At 39.3% G+C, this 15,508-nt stretch overlaps 1 protein-coding gene across 1 annotated transcript in view; it reads right to left on the reverse strand.

Moving 5' to 3' along the window:
* Nucleotides 1–15,508, reverse strand: part of LOC124153105 (Ig-like and fibronectin type-III domain-containing protein 1) — a 91,801-nt gene that overhangs the window by 58,116 nt on the left and 18,177 nt on the right. The window contains exon 2 of the mRNA XM_048392706.1: nucleotides 2,021–2,097. Coding sequence (XP_048248663.1) covers nucleotides 2,021–2,096 — 76 coding nt within the window. The 5' untranslated portion in view covers nucleotide 2,097. The remainder of the gene's footprint in view (nucleotides 1–2,020; nucleotides 2,098–15,508) is intronic.

The following is a 15,508-nucleotide window of genomic DNA, read 5'->3' on the forward strand; positions in this document are numbered from 1 at the left end:
TAATTACAGACAACTATGCTGATCATCGATGATATAAATGCTGATCATCGCAGATATAAATGCTGATCATTGATGATAGTAATGACAGAAGATGGACAACCAGGTCATGACCAAACCACACATGGGCTAGCTTGGTCCTTGTAAGCTAACCTCATAAACCACCTCAACCATCTGATCTACAACTGCCATTTGTAGAAAACAACAGAAGCTATAAACAATGATGGCAGCTTTATGTTTCCTGAACAACAAACATTACGCTGAGAAGATCCGCCTCAGATGTCCATCATTTATCATTCTAAGACCATCCCAGACACGAGTCATGGCACAGCGTCACCATACACACGACATTCGGGGTCAACTCCGGGTCATGCGACCTGTACCGGGAGTTAGCTATGTTAAGATTCTATCATACTGAAACATTCCGTACAGGTAGTTATCATGATAATTCCCTTTATACAATATGTAAATGCTCTTGACAATTAACCCTGGCATGATATTGGAACAATACTACAAGCAGTGGCATTAATCTCCACACATTCAACTGCACATGAATAAAATAGCCCAAGGCACTGTTCTCACCAGGTAGTGAGTGGAATTTTATATACCGGTATACCGTATTCGACGTAATAAGCGCCCCGCTCTAATAAGCACCCACGGCGATATTTGCTAATATATTGGCTATTGAACAATCCCAACTGGCACCCCTTCTGATTGATCAATGTGCACAAGACTTATTTTTTCGCGTATAATACGCACTCGTGTGTTATATGCACCCTTAATTATGGGCAATTAAATTCTGGAAAAATATATCTGTCGTACATAAACATTTCAGGCCGTCAGCATAAACCACGATATTTATCTTTCAACTCTGTTTTTTTCACCAAAATAACATTCTTATAAGGGCCCCCTATTTCTAATTTTGAGAGCGCCCTGGGCGCTTATTACGTCGAATATGGTATAGTAAAATCTTTAGTCACTAAGTATGGGAACGTGGTTGTTAATTGGCTGTAGGATGAGGTCTGGTTTATGAGCCGATAGTAACAACTGTTCTGTGAAGTATCACTACATTTGGTAGATCACTTTATAAGATTATTGCAGTATCATCCACAATGGCCAAAGTTGACGACAGATGTGTCTAAAACACATAATCATGATAATAGAAACTTATTAATATTATCACAAAGTCCCACCTCGATCCCTCGGTATTCTTAGAAATGTTCTGTTCTTTTTACTATTAACAAAAAAAGATGAATTTTTAATCTAAATCATGTATCCGTGGTAAATGCAAAGATTAAATCGGAATACAATTGTACATCCTGGAATGACACGTATCCCACCAAAATAGCTTTTTTAGCCTTAGGGTATCTGAGAAGAAGGTGCACACAGACACACAGATGAAAGGTAGGGTAGGTAGGTAGGTGAATGGGTGGATGGGTGGGTGGGTGGGTGGGTGGGTGGGTGCATTTTAGGTAGTTAGTTTCAAGGGCGGCTCCAGCATTTTTTAAAGGGAGGGGTCCAAAATATCAAAATCCTCTCTCAGTCAATTTTACTGCCTACACCATACTACATTTGGTTTTCAAAAGGGTGTGTATGTGGTGGTGGTTGTGGTGGGAGGGGGGGGGGGGGGGGGGGGGCCTTAACCCCTGCCTTTTGATCCCCCTCCAGTATATGCAGGGCATACATGTATATGAAAGAAAGAAATTGCAGCTGTCAAACCCCAACTTTTTGCCAGGTTGAGGAGTACTGCCTGAAACAAAGGCATGTTATATTTTGGCCTAGTGTCCACCAAGGATATTGATTGTGTCACAGCAAAATGACCCAAATGTGTTCCTAGTGACCCCTGTATGCAGGCAGACTGGTAACAACAGTCCAGCCATAGCAGTGTCTTGTTGAGTGATTTATATGGGTCGAAAATCACCTGACAAGACCTACTGTACATGTTCAGAGAGAAAGGAATTCTATGTGTGCATGACAGTAATTGGCTTGTGGAATGTAGCTGTATACTCTCACTAAAACTGACCTGAGGTAAGAACAGCTGCAATAATGCACGTCAATAAAGGAATTTCAACCATCCTGAGGGTTGCACTTATCATCATCCTGAAACAAACGTAACAACAATATAAACATGGCAGAATAAAGATGTTTGATGTACAACATAAACATGAAATAGTGAACATGTTCAATATACAACATAAACATGATATAGTGAACATGTTCAATATACAACATAAACATGATATAGTAAACATGTTCAATATACAACATAAACATGAAATAGTAAACATGTTCAATATACAACATAAACATGATATAGTGAACATGTTCAATATGCAACATAAACATGATATAGTGAACATGTTCAATATACAACATAAACATGATATAGTAATCATGTTCAATATACAACATAAACATGAAATAGTAAACATGTTCAATATACAACATAAACATGATATAGTGAACATGTTCAATATACAACATTAACATGAAATAGTGAACATGTTCAATATACAACATAAACATGATATAGTAAACATGTTCAATATACATCATAAACATGATATAGTAAATATGTTCAATATACAACATAAACATGAAATAGTGAACATGTTCAATATACAACATAAACATGAAATAGTGAACATGTTCAATATACAACATAAACATGATATAGTAAACATGTTCAATACCGTATTTTCTTGAGTATAGTGCACACTTTTTTTCCAAAAAACACAGCTGTGTAGAAGGGGGTGCGCATTATATAAGAATTCATGAGTTTTGATGTTTTTTCCCCCATGGAAAGACATTACTGTGAGCACGTAACACCGGAAATACCATGTCAACAAATCCATACTGAAGTTCACAAATTATTCATGTAATTACACTGTGTGGCTATAAAAAGAGTTCTTTGTATATCTGGACTTATGTTTGTAACTTATTTCATTAATTTTATTCAAAATTCCTTTTACCCGGTAATATTGTTTTAATTCATTTCCTTGCCGATCCTTGCATTAAAATCCTGTAAAGTTATATCATTGGGTGTGTCTTGCCCGAATCACCGGTAGATTCCAAGAAAACGTGTGCACAGCTGATTGCTGTGTCTGGCTTTGTACTGACGAAGTTTCTCATCACCTGTTCGTTTGCCGGACTTCGCTGAAGGGGAACGGTGTCACTTTTTTCTGCGCATAATATTAAAATTTCTTTTTTTTCCAAAATATTGAACCCGCTAGAGGGGGGTGCACATTATACATGGGTGCGCACTATACTCAAGAAAATAAGGTATGATTAGGGTATGATTTAAAAACGATATAACATGGCAATAGTTCAGTTAGCAGTTCTACAAACATGACTATTGTTAAATCAGTTCACGATTTCATTGTCAAAAGCAAAAGATTCGAGTAGCTTAATTTTATGCATGTAGTAATGGAAAACTGCTATATCTTATTTCACAGACACCACTTGTATTGGCTTCATATATTTCATTTGTGCATTTAGTATGTTTATGTTTAGCACTATCTTACATATAATCTGATATATAACCAGTTGTTGCAAAGTTATTACCTGGAGAGGTATTTACATAAGCAAGTTTTGCTTGTTTACCGATCCAGATTTCTTTTGAAATAAAAATATGTTTAAACCATAAGGTATACAACATAAACATGAAATAGTAAACATGTTCAATATACAACATAAACATGATATTGTGAACATGTTCAATGCTCTGTCTACATTGTCTACAGTGTGTATATTGTCTACAATTGTTACCTTTGTCTACACTGTCTAGAATGTGTCCACAATGTTTACATTTGTCTACACAGTCTAGAATGTGTATACTGCCTACAACAGGTCCACAGTGTTTACACTTTGTCTACAATGTGTCTAATTTACTGCCCTTTATTTCCTCATGTCAATGCCACATGTTTAATCATGTTGTTCATGCACATAATACTACTCATCATGCCCACACAGCAGGCTCAATGTTGTTCATGCACATAATACTACTCATCATGCTCACACAGCAGACTCAATGTTGTTCATGCACACAATACTACTCATCATTCTCACACAGCAGACTCAATGTTGTTCATGCACATAATACTACTCATCATGCTCACACAGCAGACTCAATGTTGTTCATGCACAAAAGACTACTCATCATGCCCACATAGCAGACTCAATGTTGTTCATGCACATAATACTACTCATCATGCCCACACAGCAGACTCAATGTTGTTCATGCACATAATACTACTCATCATGCCCACACAGCAGACTCAATGTTGTTCATGCACATAATACTACTCATCATGCTCACACAGCAGACTCAATGTTGTTCATGCACATAATACTACTCATCATGCCCACACTGCAGACTCAATGTTGTTCATGCACATAATACTACTCATCATGCCCACACAGCAGACTCAATGTTGTTCATGCACATAATACTACTCATCATGCTCACACAGCAGACTCAATGTTGTTCATGCACATAATACTACTCATCATGCTCACACAGCAGACTCAATGTTGTTCATGCACATAATACTACTCATCATGCTCACACAGCAGACTCAATGTTGTTCATGCACATAATACTACTCATCATGCTCACACAGCAGACTCAATGTTGTTCATGCACATAATACTACTCATCATGCTCACACAGCAGACTCAATGTTGTTCATGCACATAATACTACTCATCATGCCCACAAAGCAGACTCAATGTTGTTCATGCACATAATACTACTCATCATGCCCACAAAGCAGACTCAATGTTGTTCATGCACATAATACTACTCATCATGCTCACACAGCAGACTCAATGTTGTTCATGCACATAATACTACTCATCATGCTCACACAGCAGACTCAATGGCAACATTTCATCCTTAGACATTGATCCTAATGGCTCAAAATATACAACAAATACATCCAAGTCTTATATTCAGAAATACATGCACAGCCCTTATCATTTAGTTCATGGGCTCTGATGTGTTAAAATGAAACAATTGTTAATATCAAACAATTATATTCTTGTAAAAGTACTTTAAAATAAAAAACTGAGAACTGAGGATTAAAAAAACATAAACAAGAGTCATCCTAAGATGACATATTCCCCAGACGTGGCATGTCGGTAAACTGTGTGTAAATAACAAACTGCACTACTAGTGAACATGATTGATATGTGCATAAAGTTTGGTGAATCTCTGTCGCATGGTTTAGAAGATATGCTCCAGACAGGACATTACCCTAAGTTCATCAATTTTCAATTTAAATTGAAAAAAGAAAAAAAAAGAAAAAATCTGTTCATAGCAAAGGCACCACTACATAACCTGCTTGATAGGTGTAAAAACTTTTGAGAAGCTAAGTTGTATGGTTCCGGAGATATGGTCCGGACAAGAGCACTACCCTCAAATTTCCTAAGTTCATCATATTTCCATGGAAACGACAAAAATAAAAAATACTAAAAATCTCTAAATAGCAAAAGGCACTTCTTCTGAGCCTGATTGGTAAGTGTACCAAGTTTTGTGAAGCTAGGTTTAGGAAATATGCTCCGGACAAACAATGATTACAGACGGACAGAAGGACGGACAGACGGACATACTGATGGCTATATCCCCCCGTCATTATATGTTGGGGGGATAAAAAGGCTCAAGAATGCAACCCTTGCCTTCACAATATCAAGAATAAATATCACCAGTTGTGTGGACAAATATGCATGAGGATATCAGAATGTTCCTGTGTCCAAGTACTGCCTTGTCTTGTTAACTGTCAACATGGTCAGATTAGTCATGCTGAGAGTCACTAGTTTGGTGTTGTGGCAAAGACTTGTTGCTGCTATTATTAATTCCAAGACTTAGAAAATAGTTTCAGTAATAAAGAATTTAATTGTACACTTACTACTAAGATGACATTTCTTCTACATAGGCAGACATATTTAGTATTCTCCTTTGTGCTTCTTGTTATTCATTAACTGTTGTGGTTAATCTGCTGCCTATCACAACATGTCATGTTATATATCACTCATCACTTGGTTGTAGTCACTCCATATTGATAACGGTGTAAGAATCTATACAAAACGTTGCTAAATGCAAAAAAACAGAAGTTGTTGTCCATATAGTTGTATGGTCTCTTGTATAAGTTAACATCAGCCAGTTCCCCAAATACCCTTGACCTAGCAAGGAACATGACCTGCAGATTTACATTCATATTGAGAGTATACAAGAGTTGCTTAAGAATAAACCTAAATATAGACACAACATACTATGTACATGTAGTACTGAAGTAAGTTTAAGTAAATAGGTGTCCTCTCGTCACGCACTACTTGTGTTCCTCAGTGGACATGGTGGAGAAAACCTTCATATGAATAATACCACCATGAATCATGGAAATACTTGATACTTAGAGGTATCAAATCACAATACCCACCTCTGATAGAAACTGCCAATTTGATGTCTACATCTCTTGGAAAATGATATTAATTGAAAAGTACTTCATTCTCAGTCATTGTCGATAGGTATTATTAAATAATATGAACAATTACAGGCTATAAAATGCAGATTTGTGGTAACTACAATATTCAAAGTGAACATATTTTTTGCAGAAAACAGCATAGAATAAGATTAAGTGTGCATTTCAAGTTTTGGGGGCAACAGAGAGCTTGAAATTTGCTGAGTTTTTTAAAGCTGACTGTGAGGTCACATTTTCTGTGTATTCAGTTTCAATTCTTTTTGTTTGTTTGTTTGTCAGCGAGCCTCACCACCCGATCCCATTAGTCAACTCTTACAACAAGCATAGTCGCCTTTTACAGCAAGCATGGGTCGCTGAAGACCTATTCTAACCCGGATCTTCATGGGTCCTGTTATACATGTTACATGTGTATCAGGTTGACACTTTTGTGGTCTCTTGTTGAAGGTCTCTTCATATTCTTTACAAGACAGGTATACAGTGTCAATTCAATTTACCATGGTCAAATCAACAGTAACAGAGCTCTAAATTGAAAACACAGTATGTTTATCTCCCCATTGGTCTTCCACTTCCTACACATGTTGGCTTCTACTTACAGGATACAAACAAGACCTTATCATCCTCGCCATATCAATGATGTGACCTAGGAGCGCCTTTAACATGTTCCAGAACACACATCAATCTTATTCCGAGAGCATTTGACCAATCAACAAGTATTCACTCATCATGACAACACTTCAATGTGGAGTTCAAATATATTCCGAGTTGGCATTTGATGAAAATTGGGTCACATGACTGTGAACTGACATTTATAAGTGTGTTAAAGACACAGTTTCATGTACATTTAGTACATGAATGTATTTCAGAACATTTTATACATATCGACAATTTTGGGAACCCTCTAGTCATGCTTGTGTTCAAATGTACATATTAAACCTAAGTTAAGAATTACTTTTTAGCCATGTTAGATATAATCATGATAATAGATATAATCTTGAAACAAATGTATTTGAAAAGTCCATGACGGTATATCTAACTCGTGGAGATCTGATAACAAATTTGGTTTCAGCGTCCAATGCTTGTTAAAAATAACCAACTTACAGGATCAGGTGGTCAGGTTAGCTACTTGCTTGATGCATGTCATCTTATCCTAATTGTGTATATCAAAGCTCATGTAAACATAGTCAATCACTGGATTGTCTGGTCCAGACTCGATTATTTATAGACTACCGCGATATAGCTGGAATATTGCTGAGCGCAGCGTGAAACAAACAAACAAAACAGAATATCTTTCACTTGAACGAGCAATCCTTGTGAACCAACAGAAGGAATGCACACCAAAATGACTGACTCAGAGCCTAGTCTGACCCTGCTGACAGTCAACAGCGTTCTGCAACACTTATTTGATAATACGTTCACCTTTAAATGATCACTCAATTTCAGCAATCATGATTTAATAGATAATGGACACACTGCTCAGCATGCTCAGTGTCAGTGACGACTTTCAGAGATGATTTCCCTTCAACATTGATTGTGTACCTGATGTCAGAGCTTCACAGTGTGCTGTAAATTCTGTGAGACCTCACTGCAATATAACAAAATCACAAGAAATGACTTTCTCTTTGCGAGGGTTCATTGAAGTGTGAAATGTCATCAACAGAAATTGGTTTTACCATTGCTTTGAACAGTATTACGATCATATCATGATATGTACAGTCTATACTGTCCCTTTGAGCATGGTGAGGGTTTATACTGCCCCTTTAAGCATGGTGAGGGTCTATACTGCCCCTTGAGCATGGTGAGGGTCTATACTGCCCCTTTAAGCATGGTGAGGGTCTTTACTGCCCCTTTAAGCATGGTGAGGGTCTATACTGCCCCTTGAGCATGGTGAGGGTCTAATGCCCCTTGAGCATGGTGAGGGTCTATACTGCCCCTTGAGCATGGTGAGGGTCTATACTGCCCCTTGAGCATGGTGAGGGTCTATACTGCCACTTGAGCATAGTACGGGTCTATACTGCCCCTTGAGCATGGTGAGGGTCTATACTGCCACTTGAGCATGGTGAGGGTCTATACTGCCCCTTGAGCATGGTGAGGGTCTATACGTCCCTTGAGCATGGTGAGGGTCTATACTGCCCCTTGAGCATGGTGAGGGTCTATACTGTCCCTTTAAGCATGGTGAGGGTCTATACTGCCCCTTGAGCATGGTGAGGGTCTATACTGCCCCTTGAGCATGGTGAGGGTCTATACTGCCCCTTGAGCATGGTGAGGTCTATACTGTCCATTGAGCATAGTGAGGGTCTATACTGCCCCTGAGCATGGTGAGCATGGTGAGGTCTATACTGTCCAATGAGCATGGTGAGGTCTATACTGCCCCTTGAGCATGGTGAGGTCTATACTATCCCTTGAGCATAGTGAGGTCTATACTGCCCCTTGAGCATGGTGAGGTCTATACTGTCCATTAAGCATAGTGAGGGTCTATACTGCCCCTGAGCATGGTGAGCATGGTGAGGTCTATACTGTCTAATGAGCATGGTGAGGTCTATACTGCCCCTTGAGCATGGTGAGGTCAATACTATCCCTTGAGCATAGTGAGGTCTATACTGCCCCTTGAGCATGGTGAGGTCTATACTGTCCATTGAGCATAGTGAGGGTCTATACTGCCCCTGAGCATGGTGAGCATGGTGAGGTCTATACGTCCCCTTGAGCATGTTGAGGGTCTGTACTGCCCCTTGAGCATGGTTAGGGTCTACACTGTTCCTTGAGCATGGTGAGGGTCTATACTGTCCCTTGAGCATGGTGAGGTCTATACTGCCCCTTGAGCATGGTGAGGTCTATACTATCCCTTGAGCATAGTGAGGTCTATACTGTCCCTTGAGCATGGTGAGGTCTATACTATCCCTCGAGAATGGTGAGGGTCTATACTGTCCCTTGAGGACTGTAGGGGTCTATACTGCCCTTGAGCATGGTGAGGGTCTATACTGCCCCTTGAGCATGGTGAGGGTATATACTGCCCCTTGAGGATGGTGAGAGTCTTTACTGCCCTTGAGCATGGTGAGCATGGTGAGGGTCTATACTGCCCCTTGAGCATAGTACGGGTCTATACTGCCCCTTGAGCATGGTGAGGGTCTATACTGCCCCTTGAGCATGGTGAGGGTCTACACTGCCCCTTGAGCATGGTGAGGTCTATACTGTCCCTTGAGTATAGTGTGGGTCTATACTGCCCCTTGAGGATGGTGAGGGTTTTTTACCTGCCTTTGAGCATGGTGAGGGTCTATACTGCCCCTTGGGCATGGTGAGGGTCTATACTGACCCTTGAGCATAGTGAGGGTCTATACTGTCCCTTGAGTATAGTGTGGGTCTATACTGCCCCTTGAGGATGGTCAGGGTCTATACCTGCCTTTGAGCATGGTGAGGGTCTACCGTATTTTCTTGAGTATAGAGCGCATTTTTTTTCGAAAAAACACAGCTTTGAGGAAGGGGGTGCGCATTATCCACGAATTATGAGTTTGGATGGTTTTTTCCCCCATGGAAAGACATTACCTTGAGCACGAAACACCGGAAATACCAGGTCAACAAATCCATACTGAAGTACTCAAAATAATTATGTAATTACACTGTCTGGCTATAAAAAGTGTTCTTTGTATATCTGGTCTTATGTTTGTAACTTACTTCATTAATTTTATTCAAGATTCCTTATAATATTGTTTTTATTAATTTCGGCGAAATCGTGTGTGAAGCGATCGGAAGATCGCACAACTCACCGTTATTAACAGCAACCACGGTCAGAATACCGCTATTGACGCCTTGAAATGAACTTTAGTTGACAGAGAATGGATACATATATCATAAATGACATACTTTGACTCGTTAAAAGTCATATTTGTTTTTGTTTGACGATTCTATGTCAACATGAAATTCTCGCGATCATGTGTTCACATGCGCGTGAGCCTTAACGGTGACTGGCCAGACATGTTCCATGTAAAAAATAATCCCCGGGAATAGCGATCAGCTGCTTCGCTTAGGGTTATTATTATTTTAAATATGTTTAGTAAAGGCTGCATATAATTAAGAAAATAACGGAATATATTATTCCTGATAAATAAAATAGTTTCAGATACAATTGTTGCCGATTCTTGCATTAAAAATCCTATAAAGTTATATCATTGGGTGTGTCTTGACCGAATCACCGGTCGATTCCAAGAAAACGTGTGTACAGCTGATTGCTGTTTCCGGCTTAGTTTACAAGAAAATACACAAGGTAATCTTAATCCCTAGATATAAATCAATGCCTAGCAGAACAATAAATACTATTTAAACGGTAAATAAACATGTATTCGAATTTGTACTGACGAAGTTTCTCAGCACCCGTTCGTTTGCAGGACTTCGCTGAAAGGGTACGGGGTAAATTTTTTCTGCGCATAATATTCAAATTTCTTTTTTTCCAAAATATTGAACCCGCTAGAGGGGGGTGCGCATTATACATGGGTGCGCACTATACTCAAGAAAATACGGTATACTGCCCCTTGGGCATGGTGAGGGTCTATACTGCCCCTTGAGCATGGTGAGGGTCTATACGTCCCCTTGGGCATGGTGAAGGTCTATACTGCCACTTGAGTATAGTGAGCATCACAAGGATGTAAAACAGATGGATAGTTCACACAAATCATACTTGAGAGGCTTAGCTGTTGAACAGACTGGGTCTGTTTGATCTGCTTGACATATTATATCAATATTGCAGGGATCTATCATTTAAAGTCATGTTTATTCATAGCATAATAATAGGCATGCATAAAACTCTTTCTCACATAAATGTCACTGAGGAAGTATATTTCTTTTGATCATATTTATATCATTTCCAGTTTTCTGTGATCTTCAGTTACATCCTGTTAAACATTGTCAGTATATCAAAGTTTGCACAATGAGACACGTCTGTGATAAAAATGAAATACTGGAATAAACTTAAAAGCCCTTTCAACATGTGTCTGGTGATAATATTGTGTGAAAAGTCATTAGTTCCATAACATGTTTATGCAGGAGAGATTGTGTTGCATACACAAAGTTTTACTGCGCCCTCCCAAAGTGAGGCAGCGTATCTAGATTGTGTGGTAATTACATCAAGTTTCACCTGGAGTGAGACGTCAGCAGCCTTTGTATGACTGTGTGTGCACAGTGCAAATACAGGACGTCAGTCTCACATGGCAGCATCATAAATAACCATGTCAACATTCACAGAGATGTTTGATTATGACAAAAGTCAAGGACTTTCACATGATAAATAATGAACGCAGGTAAACAAATTGTTTACGTCATTGTGTAAGTTTGGATTTCATATATAGATGTGCATTCTTTAGGTGCATTTGGTTTCTGAAACAGATTAACTATGAAGATACATCTAGAGACGTTTTTCCCATGTTCTTCACCAAACTAAATAAAGTAAATCTTTATGTACTCAGTTAAATCAACATGGCACTTAACATATTGAAGAGACATAATTCAACATGTTTGAGACAATATATCATTCAACATATTTAAGACAATATATCATTTAACATGTTTAAAACAAGTATTTGTCACAAAGTGACGAAATGTCCCCCGCCTGTATATACACCATAGTACCAAATATGAAGACAATCCAGCGATTAGTTCTTGAGATATTGCGGCAACACCGTTTTCCAACTCCAAAAACATATTTGCCTGCTGTGACCTTGAAAATGGGGTCAAGGTCACCAAAACTGACTGGTGTATGCGGTGTCTGTATATACACCATAGTTCCAAATATGAAGACAATCCAGCGATTAGTTCTTGAGATATCGCGGCAACACCGTTTTCCAACTCCAAAAACAGATTTGCCTGCTGTGACCTTGAAAATGGGGTCAAGGTCACCAAAACCGACTGGTGTCTGCGGAGTCTGTATATACACCATAGTTCCAAATATGAAGACAATCCAGCGATTAGTTCTTGAGATATCGCGGCAACACCGTTTTCCAACTCCAAAAGCAGATTTGCCTGCTGTGACCTTGAAAATGGGATCAAGGTCACCAAAACCGACTGGTGTCTGCGGAGTCTGTATATACACCATAGTTCCAAATATGAAGACAATACAGTGTTTAGTTCTTGAGATATCGCGGCAACACCGTTTTCCAACTCCAAAAGCAGATTTGCCTGCTGTGACCTTGAAAATGGGGTCAAGGTCACCAAAACCGACTGGTGTCTGCGGAGTCTGTATATACACCATAGTTCCAAATATGAAGACAATTCAGCAATTAGTTCTTGAGATATCGCGGCAACACCGTTTTCCAACTCCAAAAGCAGATTTGCCTGATGTGACCTTGAAAATGGGATCAAGGTCACCAAAACCGACTGGTGTCTGCGGAATTTGTATATACACCATAGTTCCAAATATGAAGACAATCCAGTGTTTAGTTCTTGAGATATCGCGGCAACAAACAGGTGGGACGTACGGACGGACGTACGGACGGTCGTGAATACTATATCCCCCGCTTCGCGCTTTCGCGCGGCGGGGGACAACAACATATCACTTCAACATGTTTGAAACAACATATCATTTCAACATGTTTGAGACAATATATCATTTTAGATTGAGGTGTGGTGGTCATGATGGGGTGGTGGGTGTTCATGATGGGGTGGTGGGTGTTCATGATGGGATGGTGGGTGTTCATGATGGGGTGGTGGGTGTTCATGATGGGATGGTGGGTGTTCATGATGGGGTGGTGAGTTTTCATGATGGGGTGGTGGGTGTTCATGATGGGGTGGTGGGTGTTCATGATGGGGTGGTGGGTGTTCATGATGGGGTGGTGGGTGTTCATGATGGGTTGGTGGGTGTTCATGATGGGGTGGTGGGTGTTCATGATGGGGTGGTGGGTGTTCATGATGGGATGGTGGGTGGTCATGATGGGATGGTGGGTGGTCATGTTTGGGGCGATGGGTGGTAGGAGATTGTGAAGAGGGTGCAAGGGGTGTAAGAGCATTTGATAGGCTGACTTGTAGGGTCGGTCCTGAGTTGGACTATGTGGACTATGTGGTAATATACTGTTTCATGACAACAACAATAAAACTCAATTGTTACAATGGTTACACTACACCTCGCTCATGCTCACATTACTTTCTGTCTATGCACACATTCCTTCAGACTTTTATATGACTAAGTAAAGACAAAGCTTCAGTAAACTTCAGTGTACGCATGACCATATTTTATATATGGATATAAATACCGTATTCGACGTAATAAGCGCCCAGGGCACTCTCAAAATTAGAAATAGGGGGCTCTTATTAGAATATTATTTTGGTGAAAAAAAATAGTTGAAATATAAATTTTGTGGTTTATGCTGACAACCTAAAATGTTTTTATACAACAGATATATTTTTCCTGAATTTCATTGCCCATAATTAAAGGTGCATATAACACATGAGTGTGTATTATACGCGAATAAATAAGTCTTTTGTACATTGATCAAACGAAAGGGATGCTAATTGGGATTGTTCACTAGCCAATGTATTAGCAAATATCGCCGTGGGCGCTTATTAGAGCGGGGCGCTTATTACGTCGAATACGGTAGTTTTTATATTTGTAAGAGCTTCGGTAAAGCAATTCCCAAAGAGACATTTTGTACCCAACTCTCGAGACCTACAGCAATACCCAGGTAGGGTTGGGTAATAGGGAGGAATTCGGGGTACCCGAGGAGTAAAATTGGACTCGTCCCTGCCCAAGTGTGTATACAACGGATATGTGCATCAACATGACCTCAGGCACACAATATTCCAATGCTGTCACGTTTTGTTCAAGCATTACTGTCCAAGGTTGTGCAATAAAATTGGGTCAAGCCAAAATATAACTCCATAATTCCAGCCTTGTTTGGCAAGAGTAGAAGCTGGACTCCCTTGCCTTGGGAAGATGCTGACCCTTTCATACCATTTAGAAAAACGTAATGGTAATTATTACTGGTAAAGTCAGAGAAAAGTTTACTGGCAATTACTTTAAGGTAAGTCACAGAAAGACCTACTGGTAATTAGTATTGAAAAAGTCAGTGTGTTAGTTTTTATTTAACGCCACACTCAGCAATATTCCAGCTATATGTCTGCAGCCAGTAAACAATCAAGTCTGGGCCAGGCAATCCAGTGATTAAGATTATGAGTAAAGATTTTACACGTCAGGGTATGATAGTCAGAGGAAAACTTACTTACTGGTAATTATTGATAAAGCTATCAAATATTCAGAAGTGACATGTTTTCAGACTACCGTATTCGACGTAATAAGCGCCCCGCTCTAATAAGCGCCCATGGCGACATTTGCTCAGATATTGGCTAGTGAACAATCCCAATTAGCACCCCTTCCGATTGATCAATGTACACAAGACTTATTTATTTGCGTATAATATGCACTCGTGTGTTATATGCACCCTTAATTATGGGCATTTAATTCTGGAAAAATATATCTGTCGTACAACATTTCAGGCTGTCAGCATTAACCACAAAATTTATCTTTCAACTCTGTTTTTTTCACCAAAATAACATTCTAATAAGAGCCCCCTATTTCTAATTTTGAGAGCGCCCTGGGCGCTTATTACGTCGAATACGGTATGTCAAAATAGACTCCACAAGTGAAGGATATTTCAAGATTTTGCCAAGAATCTGACCTTTACCCTTTTTACATTAAGCATGGAAAAGGGTCATCATTGTCTTTAGATTTTGCCATTATTTACCAAAATTTGGTATTATCAACTGGGCAACCAAATAGGTTTACCAAATCAATGTAACATGTAACAATTTCTTCAGCATGTTCAGTGTTGATGTTGACGTTAGTATATAGAGATTTGCCTATATACAACATGCTCAATAGCTGTCACATTGCATTGGTGATTCTCTTGGTTCAAGTTTTGTTGAAGGTATACAGAGACTTCAAATAGAGGAATGCAGATCTACAAAGTATATCATTCATAACAGTTCATAAATACCCTCTTTGTTTATCTGTATTTAAATGGCAGGGACTGTGATCCATAACTGAAGCAGTTAAGGCC

Source organism: Haliotis rufescens, unplaced genomic scaffold, assembly GCF_023055435.1.
Source record: "Haliotis rufescens isolate VD_foot unplaced genomic scaffold, xgHalRufe1.0.p SCAF_11, whole genome shotgun sequence".
NCBI classification, from domain to species: Eukaryota; Metazoa; Mollusca; class Gastropoda; order Lepetellida; family Haliotidae; genus Haliotis; species Haliotis rufescens.